Here is a 20,097-nt window from a genome sequence, read left to right on the forward strand (position 1 = left end):
TTCAAATTTTCTGTTTCTTCCTAATTTCATTTGGGAAGATTATATGTTCCTAGGACTTTATCCATTTCTTACAGGTTGTCCAGTTTGTTGGCATATAATTTTTTAATATTCTCTTATAATTCTTTTTATTTCTGTGGTGTCAGTCATTATTTCTCCTCAGAAAGGGTTGGCTTTATTTTACTTATTTTTTAAATGTTTATTTATTTTGAGAGAGAGAGGGAAAGAGAGAGAACATGAGTGAGTGTGAGTGGGGGAGGGGCAGAGAGAGACCGGGAGAGAGAATCCCAGCAGCATTCTGACAGCGCAGAGTCTGACGTGGGGCTTGAACTCATAAACTGTGAGATCATGACCTGAGCCGAAATCGAGAGTCAGATGCTTCACTGACTGAGCCACCCAGGCAGCCCAGAAAGGGTTCACTTTAGAAGCATTTTGGTAGTGTCTGCAATATAAATCTGTCTGTAATGTGAAGTATGTTCACTCGCTATTTTTTCCCCTCTATTATTTCTCAGCTCTTATGCTGATTGCTGTGCCGTTCCAAATCTCTTTCTTTGTATCAAATTGTTTCCTAGTTGTAGAAAACACACAGAAAATCCAGACATGTATTTCATTTAAAAAACACCAGGAAGGCTTTCTTGGCCTGGAACCCGGGATGTGTAGTTTTTGACAGGCTGGTGGGGGTTGGGGCTGTTGCAGGCTCGCTTGGATCTCCTTCCTCCGCTGGACCAGCTTGACCTGCCAAACAGGACCCAGCAGAAACTTATGACTGGCAGCATTGTATTCGCTTGTACACAGTTTACACGAAAGGTTGATAAGATCAGCCCGTGAACAACTTTGTCATCATTTTAAATTGGACACATTCCATCCTCCTCCTGCCTTTGCTGTTAGAACAAAACGAAAAAGCCGTAACATTTGAAGTTGTTCACTGCTGCTCTTGTGGGTGGGGTGCTTAGGTCATTTTGTGGGGAGGGGGGTGCCTTTTTGTGCCTGGAGCTGGTGGTAAATGTATGTGGAGTCCCCCACTCAGAAAGCTCCATCTTCCTTTTCACCAAGAAGAAGGTATGTCTATGGAAATAAAAGGAGGTTGTCATTTTGTGTGAACATCTGAAGATTAAAGCCTGCGCTCAGCCTCTTGCTTCCAGTCTCTATCACTCCCTCTGAGAAATCTGAAATGTTTCTTTGTCTCAGGCTTATTTTGTCTGCTTGGGTATCATGGGCACTTTGGCATGATTGCTGGAGGCAGAGGGCAAAACCCAAACTATCTGACAGATGATAATTTGTATCTGAATAGTACATTGCATTCAGAGGACAAGTCATATCAGTTCTTGATAAAGTTCCTTTCAGCTAACGTCTCAAGGAACAGTGGCTGTTCCTGAGAATGAGGGTAGGGGCTGCTTGTGGAGGGGTGGTGGGACAGCACATCTCTCCTCTCCTGTCCCTGTTTCCTAGTGCAGGAGCCTCAGTTTGTTTATGGTTTATTTCCTCTTCTCTCAACCCCACCATGTTCCAAGTTGCTAGTCTTGCTGGAGAAGCCGTCAGGCATAATGATGTTCCTACCTGTACAGGGTCGTGATTAGGATTACATAAGGTGTGGTGGTCTATAAGAAAGCACCCAGTATCAGGTACTCATGTTCTTAACCTTTCCTGGTGGTTGCAAATGCTAGAAAGTCTAATGCAAAATTTGGCTCGGGGTTTATAAAAACAAGTTTGCTTTATGCTTTAAAATGTGACTACATATCCTGCTTAGTGGAATTGCTTCATGAAATCATTAAATGGCTTTTTCCTCCCTATTCTTTTCGTTCCTTCCTCCGCACCCCAGGTGTTCTTTGACCTAATGAGAGAAATCAGAGCCAAAAAGATGTCAGAGAACAAAGACAAGAACGGCAAGAAAAGCAGCAAGAACAAGAAAAGTTTTAAAGAAAGATGTTGCTTACTGTGAATGCCAAGATGGCGGATGAAGCAATCACCGCTAAGGACATAGGGTGGGCTCATTAAGGGAAGCGTATAGTCGACTTCTTGGTGTATTCCCTGCTCTCCCAACCTCATTCACGCATACTTCTTTAAATGGGGAAAATATTTGTGAACCAGTGGCTGGCAGAAGAAATAAGCCCTTGTCTATGCATCGGAATGGCTACGTTGTCAGGAGGTTTTGGAGTTCCCTTCTCTCTCCCTCTCTCCCTCCCAAAAGTTTAATCACGTGTGTAGTGCTATAGGTAGGAAATAGCCAAGTGTTAATTAAAGAGAAATACACTGTCGTAGCATCTTCTTCCCCACCCCCCTAGTTTTATAACGTTACCATCTTTTATTTTGGAATAAAAATGTCCTATTTTATTGGGTTTGGGGAGAGGTGGGTAGGATAAGACTCTCCCCAACTCTTATCAGCTTAACAGAAGTGTTCAAAAAAATCCATTCAGTTCTAAGGACACTGAAAAATTCAGAGATTTTTTTTTTGTGTGTGATAAGTTTCTTGGCAATACCCTGAAGATCTGAAGCACCATGAAAAAATAAAATAAATATGAATCGGGCCAGATGGGTCAGTAACAAGCTCATAAATCCTTCTTAGATACGAAAAATGAAAATCAAATTCTTCATATGTAAAAATTAGCCAATTACAGCCTGTGTTGGCTATTTCTCTCCTATAGGATCCTGAATTTTGTGTAGAAGCTTCTTTTTAGCAGATTAAGTGAAGACTCCAGAGTAGTATGCTTTATACATGGCATACTTTCCTTATCAGAGCAAAAAAATCTATCTTTGGTTGCATCCTTCCCTAACTGCCAGCCAAGGTGAGACCCTTCCTTCTCCACTGGTAACCGATGTCTGTCCTTCTGGTCGACCTCTCTGCATGCAGCGGTTGAGAAAGCCTCTTCCTTTGTTTCTTTTAAGTGTAATGAGTTCTTCTGAAGAATGTGATGAGTTCAAATTGTATCCTCAAATCATGAAGGCAGCGCCAGTGTCAGACATTCTGCTACCTCTCATAGAATTGCTCTGTAATTCTAAATTTAAAATTAGAAGATGTGGGAAAGGATAGGATAAGCCATTGCTTTTTACCTCTGAGAATTGGCTGCTGTTTCTAATACAATTTTCTTCTGAGACAGCCATAGAGTTGGTTCGAAAAAGGCTCTTATTGATGAGATACGGTAAGCTTTTTTGTATATCAATATTCTAAATTTAGCAACCAGAAAAATTTTTCCTCAGGAAAGGAGTACTGTGATGAAAACCCAGTATTCAGCACATTTCCCCCCATTTTTTGGAAGTGACATTTCACATATAGGTGCCAAAAGGGAACTGGGGTGGGGAGAGTGGGAACCTTTCAAATTTATGGTTATTACGGAAATTGTGGAAATTATGATCTGACTGGGAAGCAATCTTGTATCACCTCCCAAAGAATCATGGGTCTTTTTTAAATAAAAAAAGCAGACAAATACACTTTTTCAGGGCTTCAAGCTTTTTATCTTACCCTTTTGTCATACATGTAAAATGCAAGCATTAAAGAAACTGACAGTAACTCGTTCATTATTGATTATGTTAGGTTTTCTGTGATATCAGACAAACTTTATTTCTACTAATCCTTTGAACTGGACTGTGGGAAATAAAATTTAAATATAAATAGTATTTTAACTTCATCTTTCCTTTGGGAGAGAGGACTACTCTTCTTAAAATTTCCTCCTAGTGTGTATTTATTTATTTTGAGAGAGAGCGAGCGAGTGAGTGGGAGAAGGGGAGAAGGAGAGAGAGAATCTCAAGCAGGCTCCATGCTGTGAGCACAGAGCCTGACGCGGGGCTCAGTCCCATGTGCCGTGAGATCATGACCTGAGCTGAAATCAAGAATCGAATGCTTGACCGACTGAGCCACCCAGGCCCCCCTCATAAAATTTGAAAACTTGAAGGTAATCACACACTTGAGGTTTTTCAAACAACCTTTTTTCTTTTCATCCTGGTTTGCTACCCGTTTGATATCAGTTCTAGTCAGTAGTAGGTAGATTTGGAGTATGTACAAATATATTAAAGACGGTATGAATTATTTCATGCTATAGAAATTATTCTTGGTAGGTGCTATCGGTATGTTTCTAAAATTATATTTAACTGGATAGCAATCAGAAATGCATCTTCTTAAAGAATTTATACATATGAAAATCTTTTGCATAGGAAAATAAGGGGGTGGTGCTATTTAGAAATTGGAAACATAGTTACTTGCTAAATGATTCTATATTGTTTCCAGGGCCTACCATTATCTTCCTAAAGTATTCGTTCTAGAACTATTTAAGCACCTACTTGATGTCAGCCTGCATTCTAGGTGCCGGGGTACAGTATTGAACCAGGTAGGCAAGAGCTCTGCTCTCCTGGAGCTTATATTCCAGTGGGGAAAGAGACAAATAAGTGAAAACATGAGGGTAAGTATTTTGATGAAAATAAAACTGGGTAATATGACAGGAAGTTTCTGGGCTGTAGAGAGGATTTTGATTGCGTGGTCAACAAGCTTCTCCAGGGAAGTGACATTTAAGCTGAGACTGCAGATGTGAAGGAGCAACCATGTGCCAAGCCACTTGGGTGGGTGCAGGGAGCTTCCCAGGCTAGGTAGGGAACCGCAGGTCCAAAGGCCCTAAGGTGTTCGGGAAAAGACTCCAAGGACCATATGGCTGGAGTATAATGACGGTGGGCAGAGTAGTAGAAAAAGATGTAGCAGTTTACGATGACATGAAGTGGTGTGGGGGGAAAAATACCTAGACACATAATTTGCTACAAGTATCCGATTTTGTCAAATCCAAGGCACCATTAATTGTAAGAAGTCACCGTAATTTATACACCACAAAGGAAAAACCCTGCTAATTAAGTGAACCCATCCCGATTCCAGTGACATAAAAGTGTGGGGAAAACTGCATGTTTTAGATGCGGCCAAGTACAATATGTACGTTTAAGTGACAGCTGAAATACAGAATTCACCTCTGTTGGTCTAGAAGCTACATTATAATGAAATACAATAGAAGCTTGAACAGTAGGTAAGTATTAACCCTGGGAGAGTATACATAGGTAGATACAGTTAATGTTATAGTAGTAAACTTAACTTGGATGTTTTTGTTTTAAAAATTTGTTAAAAGGAATCAAAATTGTAACCGCATGTGTTTTAAAATTCCGACGGTCTAGAAGTGTCTGGGATGGAAGGTCTCTGGTCCTGCTCTTCCTGCTCCTGCCCTGCTCCCTGAAAGTCATAGTCAACCATTTCTGTTCTGAGATCATTCGGTAGGTGCTCCTGAGTTTCTCAATACCGTTCTTACGCCATGATTTCTTGATTTTTCCACCTCAGACGTCCCCAGTGACAGCTTGCTGTGGTAGATGAGAGTGTAGCTCACTGTGTTCCTTACCCCTACCCCATTTTTGACCATAACGGGATGGTTTTAATTCCTCTCTTGGTGACTGTTAACACCATTTATTTATTTACTTATTTATTTATTAAACTTTTTATTTTGTTATTTTTTTATATTTATTCATTTTTGAGAGAGAGAGAGAGAGGGAGACATAGAGCGCAAGTGGGGGAGGGGCAGAGAGAGAGGGAGACACAGGATCCAAAGCAGGTTCCAGGCTCCGAGCCGTCAGCACAGAGCCCAATGCGGGGCTTGAACTCATGAACGGTGAGATCATGGCCCCGGGCCAAAGTTGGACACTTAACTGCTTGAGCCACCCAGGTGCCCCTAAACTTTTTGTTTAATGTTTATTTTTTATTTTTGAGAGAGAGAGAGAACAAGAACGAGCAGGGGAGGGGAAGAAAAAGAGGGGATCAGAGGGTCTGAAGTGGGCTCTGTGCTGACAGCAGAAAGCCCCATACAGGGCTCGAACTCACAAACCATGAGATCGTGACCTGAGCCGAAGCTGGACGCTTAACTGACTGAGCCACCCAGGCACCCCTTAAAACTATGTGTAAACTTCTTGTTTGTTATTCATGCAACTCTTGGCTCCCCACTCTGAAAGGTGAGGACATTAACATTCCTGCCCTTTGTCTCTTGACTCCCTCCTCTCTCTTTCTCTGTGACACCTTTCACCTGTATATTATCAAGGTCGATGACATGAACATTCCATTCTGTGACTGTCACTCAAGCCTCCCTGCTTTATCCGCAGATTAATTTTAAAGGTGGACTACCACTCAACAACAATTAGTTTATGAGGCCAACATAACTTTGACTCACTGCCGAGCTGAGTACCGTGTGCTAATGGTGTCTCCTTCAGGCGTCACCGTTCTGGCCACACCCCACCAAGGAGAGTGCCGGAGCGTCCAGTCACGTGGGCTCTTCCATCAATGGCCTGAGTCACTCCCACTTCAGCTCGCTTCCACTGGAGACTGTCTCCTGGGCAGGGTCCCCTCCTTCCTCCCATTTTTCCTGAAGTTTGATTGCTTTTTTGTTGTTGAGAAGATAATGATGTGTCTTCTTTTCCCAAGGCCACTTTCTTTCTGTCGCTTGGGATCTGCTTCCATTCTTTGGAAAACGTCAGAGCTCAGCGATCGCCTGATCGTTGGACTCCTGACTTCCTAGGTCTTCTGTGCAACTGCCGTACTGAGATTTGTTTCATTGGGCCCTCGGGTCAGTTCTAGCTTCCTCGGTCTCCCATATCTTCCTTTACTGGTTTTCAGCCTCGTCTTGCTGGAGTACATTTTCAGAAAGGGTGCACTGGAGGTAAGCTTTCAGAGTCTCTCGGTCCGTATGAAATACTGTTACCTTTGCCTGGCTTCAGCTGCTGGCTTGGCTTGGCATGGAATTCTACGTTCAAAATAACTTTCCCTTAGAACTTAGAGGCTTTGCCTCATTGTCTTCAAGCACCTGCCGCTGCCGCTAAAGCTGGTGTTACTCTGCTTGCAACCCCTTGTTACGGGTGCCCGGCTTCCGCTCCGCCCACGGACTCGTAGAGAATCTTCTCTTCATCTGCACTGTCCAGATGACACAGTGGCTGATCTAAATGCGGGTCTTCCCTATTCCTCCGGCCCGGCACTCGGTGGTGCCTTTCAGTGAACAATGACACCTCTTCAGCTCTAGAATAATGCGTTTCTGAATTTGGGGGCGGGGGGTGATAATTCCTCTCTTCCGTTTTCTGTGCTTTCTTTCCAAAACCTCTGCTCTCTGCTTTTGGAGCTCTTAGATTCGTATCTGCGTCGTCTCTTCCTGTATGTTCCAGGTTTATTTTTTCTCGGAACCACCCTCTCCCTCCCTCCCTCCCTCCCTCTCTCTCTCTCTCTCTCGCTCGCTCTCTCTTTCTGTCTCCCCATCTCCTTTCATCACCTGTGATTTGCCAAACACTGTTGGAGGTCCTCAAGATCCAGCAGTGACCAAACATGAAATTCTTTGCTCTCCTGGAGCTTACACTAGCGGAATCAGCTTTTATTGTCTAACTCATTATTTACGTCTCTGTGTGTGTGAACCACAGCTTTCTTTGTCTCGAATTGTTCCTTTCTCATAGCAACTGTTGTTGGCCTCCTGGATGCAACAGCATGGCTTTCTGAGCATATTAGATCTTTGGAAAGTTCTATATCCAGAGTTCCCTTTGTTTAATTTTTATGCAGTTTTTCTCTTCATTCTGTTCTTTATTTTCTTTAAGCTGCAATTTTCCTCAAACATCCGGTGACCTGATTGTCCAGCCAGCCCTTTACTTATGAGGGACTGCAGAGACGGGCTGGGAGCTCCGTGTACACGGGCGGGGCCTGTGATGCAGCAGGCTTGACTTGGGGTGAATGTGGGGCACACCAGTCATGGTGCCCCAGGCCCCTAACATCCACAGCAGGGAAGGTGTACTCTGGGGTGGGGGGCAGCTGCCGGGCTGGCCTCCTTGGTTCTCCCCATGTACTCTTTTTCTCTCAAAAGCAGAGCCCTGGGGACAGATGCAGTGTTGGCTGCAGGAGCGGGGTGCACTGTTTCCCAGCAGACCTCTGACCTCGCTATTTCCAGACCCGCTCCATACCCCAACTGCTCGGTCTGCAGATTTGGGGTTCCTGCTGGGCAACCCACTCCTCCCCTCCACAGCCCCTTCTTTCCTTTTTTGTCTCCCAGTGCCCTTCTGGAGGGCAGCCTTGTCAAACTCCTGCATCGACTGGTGGCCCTCTCGTTCTCTTGGCTGTTGGACTTTTGCTTGACTAGGACTTGAACAGAGGCATCAGGAAACAGGAGGGACTGACATTTGAGCTCACTCTTCCATTTTGACCTGCTCCCATTTTCACAAGTACTTACTATGTCCTTTTGTTGCAGGCCAGTGTCGGATAGAAGGTAGAGTGAAACCATTGATCTGACCTTCTGCAGAGGTCCTCTTGAACTCGGGGGCCTGTGGCAATCCCTGTTCTATAGTAGTGTGGACTTCATCATTTGGGGTCGGACCTGGGTCTGGCCAGTTGTCTTCTGCCATCAACTTTATTTTGTTTTTATTTAAAAATTGTTTAACATTTGTTTATTTCTGAGAGAGAGGGAGAGACAGAGCATGATGGGGGGAGGGGCACAGAGAGAAGGGGGTAGAGTATTCGGAGCAGGCTCCAGGCTCCGAGCTGTCAGCACAGAGCCCGATGTGGGGCTGGAACTCGTGAACTGCGACATCATGACCTGAGCCGAAGTCGGACGCTTCACCGACTGAGCCACCCAGGCGCCCGGGGGATGTAAAAATTTTAAAACTAATCTGGGCCCTTGGGTTTATGGCTCTCACTATGAAGAAAGATACTTCCTCTAATACCGCTCCCCTCCTCCTGTCTTTGTCTAATTTAAATGCTAGAGCGTGTTCGGACATAGTATAGCTAACTATTAATTTCTACTCATTCAGATGCGTGCCACCAAGCTAGATGCTCTCAGTTATACTGATAGAATTGTCAGAAGTATCGCTAGAAGGACTCACGCATGTGTTCCTCATGGTAGAACACAGCTTTTGATTGTGTCTGAGAAACTCCGTAATATGGCCGAGCTGGGGGGTATTATCTCCCCGCCCAGGCCGTTGAAGAGAGCTTGTGTGCTCAGCCTTGAGGGGAATGAAGGCCCAGCTGCCACGAGGGCAAAGTTGCTTTTCTGTAGCATCTCATCTCCATGCTCTGACTGAAACATCTTCATTATTTTTTTAATGTTTATTTTTGAGAGAGAGAGAGAGAGAGAGAGAGAGAGAGAGACGGAGTGTGAGCGGGGGAGGGGCAGAGAGAGAGGGAGACACAGAACCGGAAGCAGGCTCCGGGCTCTGAGCCGTCAGCCCAGAGCCCGACGTGGAGCTTGAACTCACCAACCGCGAGATCGTGACCTGAGCTGAAGTCGGATGCCCAACCGACTGAGCCACCCAGGCGCCCCTATCAACTTTATATTTTACAAACAAGCTTAATTGTTTCTAGTAGTTAAACCAAACGCATCTCAAGGTGAGTGTACCACAGGAATCAAAAGGGTACCTCGGTCGTTACCGAGTAACGTGTGTGTGACGTGCAGGGGACGGTGTCCTGGCTGTGGAGACCCCGGGCTGTAGCTTCCTAAAGGGGTCTGGTCACCGGCAGCATCTCCCAAGGCAGTCGGCCATCGCTCAGGTCATGCTGTGCGGATCATGTCGTCTGTTGGGAATAAATTGCGTTTGGGCTGTGTACACGTGTTGTTGTTGTTGTTGCTACAGAGATGCTTGAACTGTGTAGGTGTAGGAACATAGTACCTAGGAAATTTTTTTTTCTTTTTGTCTTTAACGGTGAAGCCAATTATTATTTACCTCATGCCCGGGACAGGGAGCCTCATGTCCCAGGAACATGAACCCGATGCCTGTCGTGAGCTCCATTTCCGCCAGCCTGTTTGGGGCAAAGATGCCAGGGACAACCTATGAAAAATAGGAATTTCTCGGGGCGCCTGGGTGGCTCAGTTGGTCGAACGTCCGACTTCGGCTCAGGTCAGGATCTCACAGTTTGTGAGATCTCACAGCTCGGAGCCTGGAGCCTGTTTCGGATTCTGTGTCTCCCTCTCTCTGCCCCTTCCCCGTTCATGCTCTGTCTCTCTCTGTCTCTCAAAAATGAATAAACTTTAAAAAAAATTTTTTTAAAAGAAAGAAAAATAGGAATTTCTGATTTCCTGAAAAATCTGAGGTCTTTTTCAATTTTCGCTCCTGTTTTCCCGTTTTTGTTTTTCTCCTCGTTCTCCTTGTACCTCTGACTGTTCTGGGTCCTGTGCCGTTACTGGCTTTACTCTTGCCCACTCTATTTTTTTTAAATGATCTTTTGAAAAAAGTATTTATTTATTTCTTAAAGTTATTTATTTTGAGAGAGAGAGAGAGAGAGAGAGAACCAGTGGGGGAGGGGCAGAGAGAGAGAGGGGACAGAGGATCCAAAGCAAGCTCTGTGCTGACAGCAGAGAGCCTGATTCAGGGCTCAAACTCACGAACCGTGAGATCATGTCCTGAGCCAAAGTCAGACGTTTAACCAAATGGCCAACGTTTCTTTCTTTCTTTCTTTCTTTCTTTCTTTCTTTCTTTCTTTCTTTTTCCTTCCTTTCTTTCTTTTTCTTTTCTTTCTTTCTTTCTTTTTCTTTCTTTCTTTCTTTCCTTCCTCCTATCTTTCTTTCCTTCTTTCTTTCTTTCTTTCTTTCTTTCCTTCTTTCTTTCCTTCCTTCCTTCCTTCCTTCCCCCCTTTCTTCCTTCCTTCCTTCCTTCCTTCCTTCCTTCCTTCCTTTCTCCTTCCTTCCTTCCTTCCTTCCCTCTTTCTTTCTTTCTTTCTCTCTCTCTTTCTTCTTTCTTTTTTTCTTTCTTTCCTTCCTTCCTTCCTTCCTCCTTTCTTTCTTTTTCTTTCTTTCTCTTTCTTTCCTTCCTTCCTTCCTTCCTTCTTCCTTCCTTCCTCTTTCTTTCTTTCTTTCTTTCTTTCTTTCTTTTCTTTCTTCCTTTCTCTCTTTTCTTTCTTTCTTCTTTCTTTTCTTTCTCTTTCTTTCTTTCTTTTCTTTCTTTCTCTCTTTTTCTTTCTTTCTTTCTTTTTCCTTCCTTTCTTTCTTTTTCTTTTCTTTCTTTCTTTCTTTTTCTTTCTTTCTTTCTTTCTTTCCTCCTTTCTTTCTTTCTTTTCTTTCTTTCTTTCTTTCTCTCTCCTTTCTTTCTTTCTTTCTTTCTTTCTTTCTTTCTCCTTCCTTCCTTTCTTTTCTTTCTTTCTTTCTTTCTTTCTTTCTTTCTTTCTTCAGTTTATTTAATTTGAGAGGGTGGGAGGAGGGGAGAGAGAGAGAGACAGAGACAGAGAGAATCCTAAGCAGGCTCTGTGTTGCCAGCAGAGCCTGACAGGCTTGAGCTCAGGAACCACAAAATCATGACCTGAGCCAAAATCAAGAACTCCACCAAGGGAGCCATCCAAGTGCCCCACATTGTCTTTCTAAAGCTCAGATCTGACCATCCCTTCACCCTGACTGTCCTATGGCCTGGACCTAGCACACTGGCTGCCCTCGGCCTTCCCCGTCACTTGCTGCCCTCCCTCCCTCCATGCCGCCTGACTGCCACCTCGTCCCAGAACATGCCAAGGGCTTTCCAGTCACATCCACTTGTTACGGCTCTCCTGGCCATTCCTTAGCACCCCCTCATACAGGTTCTTGCTGCTTCTCTGTGTGCTCTTTGTCCCTGTTGTCACAGAGGGCCCAGTGAGCCCCACGAGCACATGCCCCATGGGCTCTTCAATTCTGTCTCGGCCTCAAACTGTATTTGGCTCATTGCCGCATCTTAAGTGTTGGCTGAATGGAACAAAATAGCTCAAATATAAAGTCTTATATGCAGCCTTGATGACATACTTAACTAAAGTTTCTTTATAAGGCGGTGGCTGTCTGAAGGACCGCTACCAAGAGGCAAAGCAAGTAAGAGCTAACGCTGTTGCCTTGGAAAGTCTGGAAGACGGGTTTCTCCAACCCCGGATCTGAAGGCTGATTTGTGTCTCCGCCCGCACGGGGGATCAACCTGCCACACCGGCTGGCGGCCCGAGTGTTCCCCACCTTAGCTGCTGGGCTGAGCCAGACCGCCCGTCCTTTTCTGCCCTGTCCTTCCCAGGAACGTTGGCTGGCTCTCCTTCCTCCTCCACGGCGGCCTCCAAAGCGTGCAAGGGTTCGTCTGTGTGACTCTCCTCTTCTCCTCCCCTCCCGTTTCTTACCCTGGACTGCATGCGCTTTGGGGATGACCAGGCATCGGTGGTCTGGTGGCCATGGTGGCCTTCCCACTCCGGCCTCTCCACATCGCAGCCCACGGTGTGCACCCTGCCTTAGCAGCTGGGCTAAAAGTACCCCTGTACGGTGCCACTGCCCGCCGTCCAGGGAAGTACAAATGATTTGGCGCACCCCAGGCCATCGATGGGACTGCCTCAGATAAGCACTCGAGCCAAGTTCCCGTCGTGGCGCACCAGGGCTGCGGAGACGTGGCCCTGGGACAGGTCCGCCTGCAGCGCCCCAGCTATGAGACCAAACCTCTTCTCTGGAGGGATTCTGGAGCTGCTCCCGGCACAGCGCCAGGGATCTCACCCTTGCTTGCCCTCTGATGCCGGCTCGCCAGGTGTCCTGGGAGCCCGGCGCTCTCTCTTTCGCGGAGCAGGCCCCATGCTCAGCATGAGGGACATTGCCCCTGGCCCTGCAGCCGGACAGACCTCCGTTTGAATTCTGGCTCTGCCCCACGTTAGCTATGTGACCGGGGCGCATCCGTAAAATGGCCTGGTAAGGGGACCGCGAAGGTCACTGCTTTGCGAGTGCTTTCCCCCATCTCGGTATGAACCCATCCTGCCTGGAATCTTCTCTGCCCCCACTTCTCCTAAAGTCCTACCCATCCTTGCAGGGCCACCGCCCCAGAAAGGTGGTCCTCGGGTGGCAGTGGACACTGTCCCACAGGGAGCATGGAAGCCCTGACCCCTTCACAGCCACCCGAGTACACACCTTCTCAGAAACCTTTCTTGAGAGACAGAAACAGAGAGAGTGCGCATGCATGAGCGGGGGAGGGGCAGAGAGAGAGTCCCAAGCGGGCTCCTCACTGTCCCCGCAGAGCCCAACATGGGGCTTGAACCCATGAACCGTGAGATCATGACCTGAGTCGAAATCAAGTGCTGGACGCTCAGGGGAGCCTGGGTGGCTCAGTCAGTTGAGCGACCAACTTTTTTTAAATTTTTTTTTTTCAACGTTTATTTATTTTTGGGACAGAGAGAGACAGAGCATGAACGGGGGAGGGGCAGAGAGAGAGGGAGACACAGAATCGGAAACAGGCTCCAGGCTCCGAGCCATCAGCCCAGAGCCCGACGCGGGGCTCGAACTCACAGACCGCGAGATCGTGACCTGGCTGAAGTCGGCCGCTTAACCGACTGCGCCACCCAGGCGCCCCAAGAGACCAACTTTTGATTTAGGCTCAGGTCATGATCTCACAGTAGTGAGATCGAGCTCTGTGTCAGACCGAGTGCTGGTCATGGAGCCTGCTTTGTCTCTTTCTCCCCATTCCCTCTCCCCTGATCACTCACTCTCTCTCTCTCTCTCTCTCAAGAAAAAAAAAAAAAGCTGGACATTCCACTAACTGAGCCACTCAGGTGTCCTTCAGAAGGCTTCTCGCTCTATCGTGTCTTTCCTTAGAATCCTGTCAGATCTTCCTTGCCATCTGCCTTCACTGTCTGTGCTCCTCTTTCCCGCCCCCCCCCCCTCGGGCAGGGTTAGGGTCTCCCGCTGCTTCCTGTGGCACCTGACTCAGTGCCTTCCATGGAGAAGCCCCGCTGGTCCTTTGTCTTTGGAAGGGGACACCAATGTCACAGCTTCTTTCATAGGACATTGGTTAAAACCGTGGCAGAGAGCCATGGCTTCCCTAACCTGGCTGCTTTTCGTAAAAGATTTCTAGAGATCTTTCCATGTTATGGGATGAAGAAACTTACGTAGCAAAGAGGGAAGAGACTACTCAATTGTGATTCAAAAGCAGTTTTAAAAACTGAAATTTCCAGGGCGTCTGGGTGGCTCTGTCTGTTGAGTGTCCCACTCTTGATTTCCATTCAAGTCATGATCCCAGGGTCGTGGGATCAGGCCCCGCATCAGACTCCATGCTGAGTGTGGAGCCTGCTTGGGATTCTCTCTCTCTCATTGTCTCTCTCTCTCTCTCATTGTCTCTCTCTCTCTCTCTCTCTCTTCCTCTGCCCCTCTCCCCTGCCCATGCATGCTCTCTCCTTCTAAAAAAAAAGATAGAAATTGCCTTCAAGTCGTTTCTTGAACTGTGTGTGTAATGTACACGTAAGAGTAACCCAGCCAAGAGCCTGCAAGAAAGACCTGCTGACTATGTGAAACTCATACCTTGTGTCAGCCTGAAACTTACAATCGTTATTCCTGGAGCATGGCATGCTTTATTGCTTTTCATGTTGGCGGTGTAGACTTCGTGGGTGTCCAATCCAGAGGGAGGTAGGGTTTGCTCTGCAGTTCCTTGATTGCAGAAGGCTAAGAGCACTTTCCCTAAGGTTTTACGTTTGGCGGGTCCAAGATCTCATCGTGGCTGGGTATGCAGTGGAACAGCTAGGTCAGGGTGGCACCAAGCATGTTAGCACCTGAACATGAGTCTCTAGGTCATGGTCAAGGGAATATTTCAGCATATTTCAGGGGCCCTGGGTTTATAAGCACACAGTTCAGCAAACACCCAAAGGAAACTGTAGGTTTCCTGCAAGGTTACATGTTCCTGTAACCACGCACGATTGTTATGAACTTTGTTTCTGAGCTGAATCAGGGAGAAGATTCTGGTAGAATTCCTGTTTCACAAAAGGAACTAAGGTGTTTCTTCCCCCCTGCTCTATGTGTTCATCAGAGAGAGAAGTACCACCCAAGGAAACAAAGACAATCAAATCAGAAAACGAGCATAGTAAGACTGGGTTCATCCATTCTGAACTTCTCCTGTAACAAGTCGCCGTAGGGGAAATGACACAATGGAGTAAATTAAAAATTTATATTTAGAGAGGACATATGCCGGGATGTACAGACCCCCTGGATGGTTTTTGTAGAACTGGAGCCCCGGTTTGAATAGCTATTTCTTTCAAATTCTCGGATTGCAAAATGATAGTAATTCCTGAGGAGGACTTTTTTTTTTTCTTTTTTTAAGGATTAGAGTCCTTTAAAAACTTGCCTTTTGAGAAATAATACACTGTGATGTACCTGTTGTCTGTATACGATGTTTAGAATATTCATCAGGGCTTCTCAAAGCAGTTTTTAAATTGAAAATTTCATAGACGTTAAAAACATGGATAAAATACGTTTTAGTCACTCTGCCTTCGATGGGTAGTTTCACACTAATAAAAAGCTATGTTTAAAATTTACCGTGCAGTTCTGTGGCCATTTATTCTGTTGTGATCGCCAGGATCCTCACATGCTCTTGTAAACGGTCGAGTCCTTCAATGTCTGCCTCTTCCCCCACTGGACACGTTCCTCTATGGCCCCAGTGCTTTGCACATTAACAAAGCCATCGAAGACCTCTAGGGGTCATTCTTCTGCCTCCGTCTGGTGCACTGTAAATGCTCCCAGACATGCTTGTTTGTGTCCAGAGGCTTCTAAATGGCCACCAGGAGGCACAACCCAACAGTCAATGTTGGGGGGAGGCAGATATGAACTAGCCCGTCCGGGACGATTGAGGACTCTCCTCCCTGGAAGGAGGGCTTGAGCCCAGCAAACTCATGGGTAGGCTAAGGAGAGTCAGTGATGCGATAGATACTTGTCCAGTAGCTATATTTGTGGAAACCCCTGTGCCAGGTGGGTGCTGAAGTGGATGATGGTAGGGCTCCAATGGTAAATAAAGCGAAACTTGCCTTTAATCATCATACAAACCCCTGGGGCTGTGCTGCTGACAGCTGCTGCATTTCATGGGCAGAAGGCTTCATTTCATCCCACTGCGTCCCGAGCTCTGGGCTAAGCACTTGGGGGTACAGAACGGAATAGAACACGGCCCTGCCCTCAAGCGGTGCCCAGGTTGTTGGGCAGGACAGGTACACTTTCAAGACTCAGGTCATAAGCTGCAGTGCCACAACGGCCACGCAAGATCACGCAATCAACCATATGACCGCACACGGTAGCAGTGTGTTTCTGGTGTTCTGCAGAATGGCGGAGGAATAAATAGCCTGATCTGGAAGGGGAAGGAAAGCTTCTCAGAGAAGGTGATAACGAGATGAGTCTTGAAGGATGCAAAAGGAGAGAACCAGGCAAAGAAAAGAGACACTTGAAGACAAAGGGAGAACAGGAACAGAGTCAGGAGGATCAGGGAAACCGCCAGTTGCTTGTGGGGAACTCCAAAAAGCTCCACCTTCCAGATGGGAAAAAGGGGAGGCCAGGTGGGAGTCTCTGGAGCAGGGACTCTTCAGGGAGGAACCTGTCGGATAGGTTGGGAGAGAACCGTACTGGGGGCCATGGCAATGCTAGGGCGGGGCAAGGATGTCCAGGAGACATCAGGCCAAATCCGTTCTTCATCTCCTCTGTCTTCGGGACCCCTTCCTTGACGCTGTTTGCAGCCAGGGGACAGCTTGTGGAAAGAACGTGGGTTTTGAATAGAGCAGCTTCCGGTCTTAGCTTAGCAATGAAGCTCTGTGCCCACTGATGTGTTCCTCGATCTCTCCGAGCATCATTTTCTCATCTCTAAAGTGGGGATAATGACACTTGTCTTGTTAGGGTCTTTTGCAAAAGACCCTAAGACACACACTTAATGAGTGTGTGTGTGTGTGTGTGTGTGTGTGTGTACAAATCTGTGTGCTGTGCTTGGGTGACGGTAGATGCAGAGTAAAATGGTACATGATGACCCTCGTCTCCATTAGCGGTATTTTACAAGTGGGTATAACCCTGCAGAAAGTCTGATGAGTTAGCTTCTTGCCGTTGACTAGTTGAGATATTTGAAGAGGAGGGTTTGAACTGGGGAGCAGCCAAGGAGAAACAGGGAAGGGTTTGGAGTGAAGATGTTTTTCAGAGGTAGAATCAGAACGACTTTGTGATGGGTCGGGGATAGAGGCCGAATCCACAAGGACTTCCGGCTTTCCGCTGGCTGGGGGACCGGAAGGCTGACATCGTACCTTCTGAGACACAAACCATAGTTGTGGGAAAGACAGGAGAACGTAGTAGGGAGAGCCAGCCCCGTGCAGAACTGGCGTCCTCACTCTGGCGAGCAGGCTGTCATGACCGACACCCGGTGCTCCCGTCCCTGCCCGCATCCCCTCTCCATGACTCAGCCCCTCTGTGCCCACGTTTGCTGTATCTGCTCTGTCGCTGCTGGCACTGACTTTGTGCAGCCCAGCTTCAGCCTTTAATGCCAGACACCCTTGATGGGTGGGTATGCAAGGTATCTATCGCTGTGCAAACAGTGGCTTGAAAAACATACGTTTGTTATCTCGGAAATCCTGTGAGTGGGGTACAGGTGCAGCTCGGCCGGGGCCTCTGTTCGGGTCCGGATGCCAGCTGGCTGTGTTTTCATCTGGAGGCTCGACAGAGGAAGACTCCACTTCCCAGCTTCTTCAGGTTGTTGGCACAATTCGTTTCCTTGGAGCTGTAGAAGTGAGAGTTTTGTTTCTTCGCTGGCTGTTGACGGAAGGCTCCCCTCAGTTCCTAGGGCCTCCAGTGGCCCTCCCCATAGGCAGCCAACGTGACAGCCAGGTTCTTCAAGGCCAGCAAAGCATAAGGCAGTATAAATCACAATGTAATGTCATCACAGGAGTGACATCCCATCACACTGGCCGTATTCTGTTGGCTAGAAGAAAGTCACAGCACCTGTCCACACTTGAGGGGAGGGGACTACACACTTGAGGGGAGGGGACTACAGGTGGGGACAGCAGGAGGTGGGGATCATGGGGGCCACCTCAGGCTTCGCAACCACAGTGGGCTGGTCACCTTCAGGTCAGAGCAGACCTCGCAGGCCAGGAAGGCTTCCCTGGGTCAGTTCTCGACCACACTGCCGTGGCCAGAAGTGGGCACGTTTTACTTAGCTTAGAGCACAGTGGCCTCGATACGCTGACCGCCTCTGGGCACATGCTCCACAGACTCAGTGACATTGCAGGCTTAAGGCATCATAACTGAAACCTGAGACTCAGAGCAGCAAAAATCATAGCAGTGGAGTCCGTAAGCTACTCGTTAAGATTCACTTCCTCTAGTTCAGTAAGTGCTTTGGATAATTGTTTAATGCTTTAATTGACATTCTTTGGATGTCTCTTTCAACTTTTCTCATGTTCCATCTCCTCGGAATGGAAAATAGCACACTTACTGACTTTTCTATACTGGTTTTAATACTTAGGGTAAATCCCCTTTTCAGTAGCTCGTGTTTAAGTACCCAGCTCTTTGTTTTCTGAGGCTACAAAAAGTTTTGACATATATAATTCGCCATAGCTTGGTGAAAGTAGTGAACCTGTTGCATTTGAGAACATTGTCTCTCTAATTTAAAAGGGAAGTGTTCTTTATTTTTGATTCGTCCATTTCCTCATCTGGAAACCAGGGCAGGCAGCAAGCCTGTGTGTAAGGCTCTGAGCCTGAGAGCTTCCCACCCCTCAGCCTTGTGGTCAGGATCAAAGGACCAAAGCCCATGAAGGCGCCGGCTGCCCAAACAAACCAGGGCTGAAGAAACACCACAGAGAGTTCCATTGTGTTGCTGTAGCTGTTTTAAATTTCTCCTCTAGCATTCTAGACTTATTTGTGTATAATGCTTCAGTTTGTACGACTCTTCGGAAGCTTGGTGCATAAAGTGAGATTCAAACGATTTACGAAAGGCTAGCTAGACCGTTCAAAATGTTTTATCAGGAATTTTGCGTCTCTGCATTGCTGACTGTGCACCTTTGATTGAACGTCCGCATCCCTCTTTTCTCCTCCAGCATGTCTTTGACTTGTTGCTACTGTTTTGACCAAACTCTATTGGGTATTTTGACTCGAGCACCAGGAGGGAAGTCGGTACCAACCTGACTTCCGGTCAGCACTGGCCCGAATGTGCCATTCATTTGGGTTGGTGTTCCTCGAGAAATCCTGCACAAAATACTAGTTCTCAGAGGGGCTGATTGGCTTTTAGTAAAGAAAGGTTCTGTGAGCAAATAGGTTCACAAAATACTGCGTATCAGCTTCCACCTTTTAGGGGTTCAAAGTCCTTATTAGAACACTTCATTACTTTTTTTTTTCTTTAAAGTTTATTTATTTGTTTTGAGAGGGAACATGTACATGTGTGAGTGTGGGAGGGGAACAGAGAGAGGGAGAGAGAGAGAGAATCCCAAGCAGGCTTCACGCTCTCAGTGCAGAGCCCAATGCAGGGCTCGATCTCACGAACCATGCACGAGACCATGACCCGAGCTGAAATCAACAGTGGGATGCTTAACTGAGCCACCCAGGCGCCCCTTATTTCTAATCCAATACTTTCTGGATGTATTTAGATAGGGGGCACTATTTTTTTTAATTATTAACAAAATTAAAACAAAAGACTTTTTGCTGTCCAAGAGACCAGAACCATAGTTTTGCAAATGCTATCTAATGTGCCCAGAAACTCTCTCTTGCTGGCTCACGTAAGCTCTGGAAGACCTTGGAGCTAAATGCTCCTACCCAGATCCAGTGATCTGATTCCTTTAAAATTCTACTGCTTTTAAAAACTATATATGTCGCTTTAATCAACTTCTCATTGCTCATACTTTATGGGTTTGTGTAGAACTTAACAACCAGCTTTCCTCTTTCAGTGGATGATTGATTTGCCACGAACTGAGCCGGGGATTCCTAAGTTGGACACTGTTTTGAGGTGAGCTAGCCTTTCTGTGGACCGCCGGCAGACAGAAGCCCCACACCTCCTGGACTGGATCACCACACACTGACGCCCCTCGCCATGATTCATTTTTTTTAAAGGTTACCTAAGAAATGAATTTGATCAAAGAGAAGGCATATTAAGCATCAGATAGCCGTTTGCAAAACGGCCTGTCTCACACAGCCAATGCCTTATGCCCCCCTCTTCGGCTTATCAGTCTGGTTTCTGATAATAAATAACAAAATAATAGTATATGTTTGAGGAATGTTTTATCTCTTCACAGCGCTGTCACTTTCGTTGGGTTGTTGGGTTCTCCCAGCAGCCCCATCCGCGGGGCCAGGCCGTTGTCAGTACAGTTTCTCTGTACTTGGGAACGTGGGCACAGTGACCGGGCAGAGTCAGGGCTGGGACACGGCGGGCGAGACTCCCAGAGGGCTT

The 20,097-nt window shown here is 46.8% G+C and overlaps 1 protein-coding gene across 1 annotated transcript in view; it reads left to right on the plus strand.

The window, feature by feature from the left end:
• RALB (RAS like proto-oncogene B) overlaps nt 1-3,609 on the plus strand; it is a 44,229-nt gene extending 40,620 nt beyond the window's left edge. Inside the window, exon 5 of the mRNA XM_047872706.1 lies at nt 1,817-3,609. Coding sequence (XP_047728662.1) covers nt 1,817-1,936 — 120 coding nt within the window. The 3' untranslated portion in view covers nt 1,937-3,609. The remainder of the gene's footprint in view (nt 1-1,816) is intronic.
• Nucleotides 3,610-20,097: the final 16,488 nt, after the last annotated feature.

Source organism: Prionailurus viverrinus, chromosome C1, assembly GCF_022837055.1.
Source record: "Prionailurus viverrinus isolate Anna chromosome C1, UM_Priviv_1.0, whole genome shotgun sequence".
NCBI classification, from domain to species: Eukaryota; Metazoa; Chordata; class Mammalia; order Carnivora; family Felidae; genus Prionailurus; species Prionailurus viverrinus.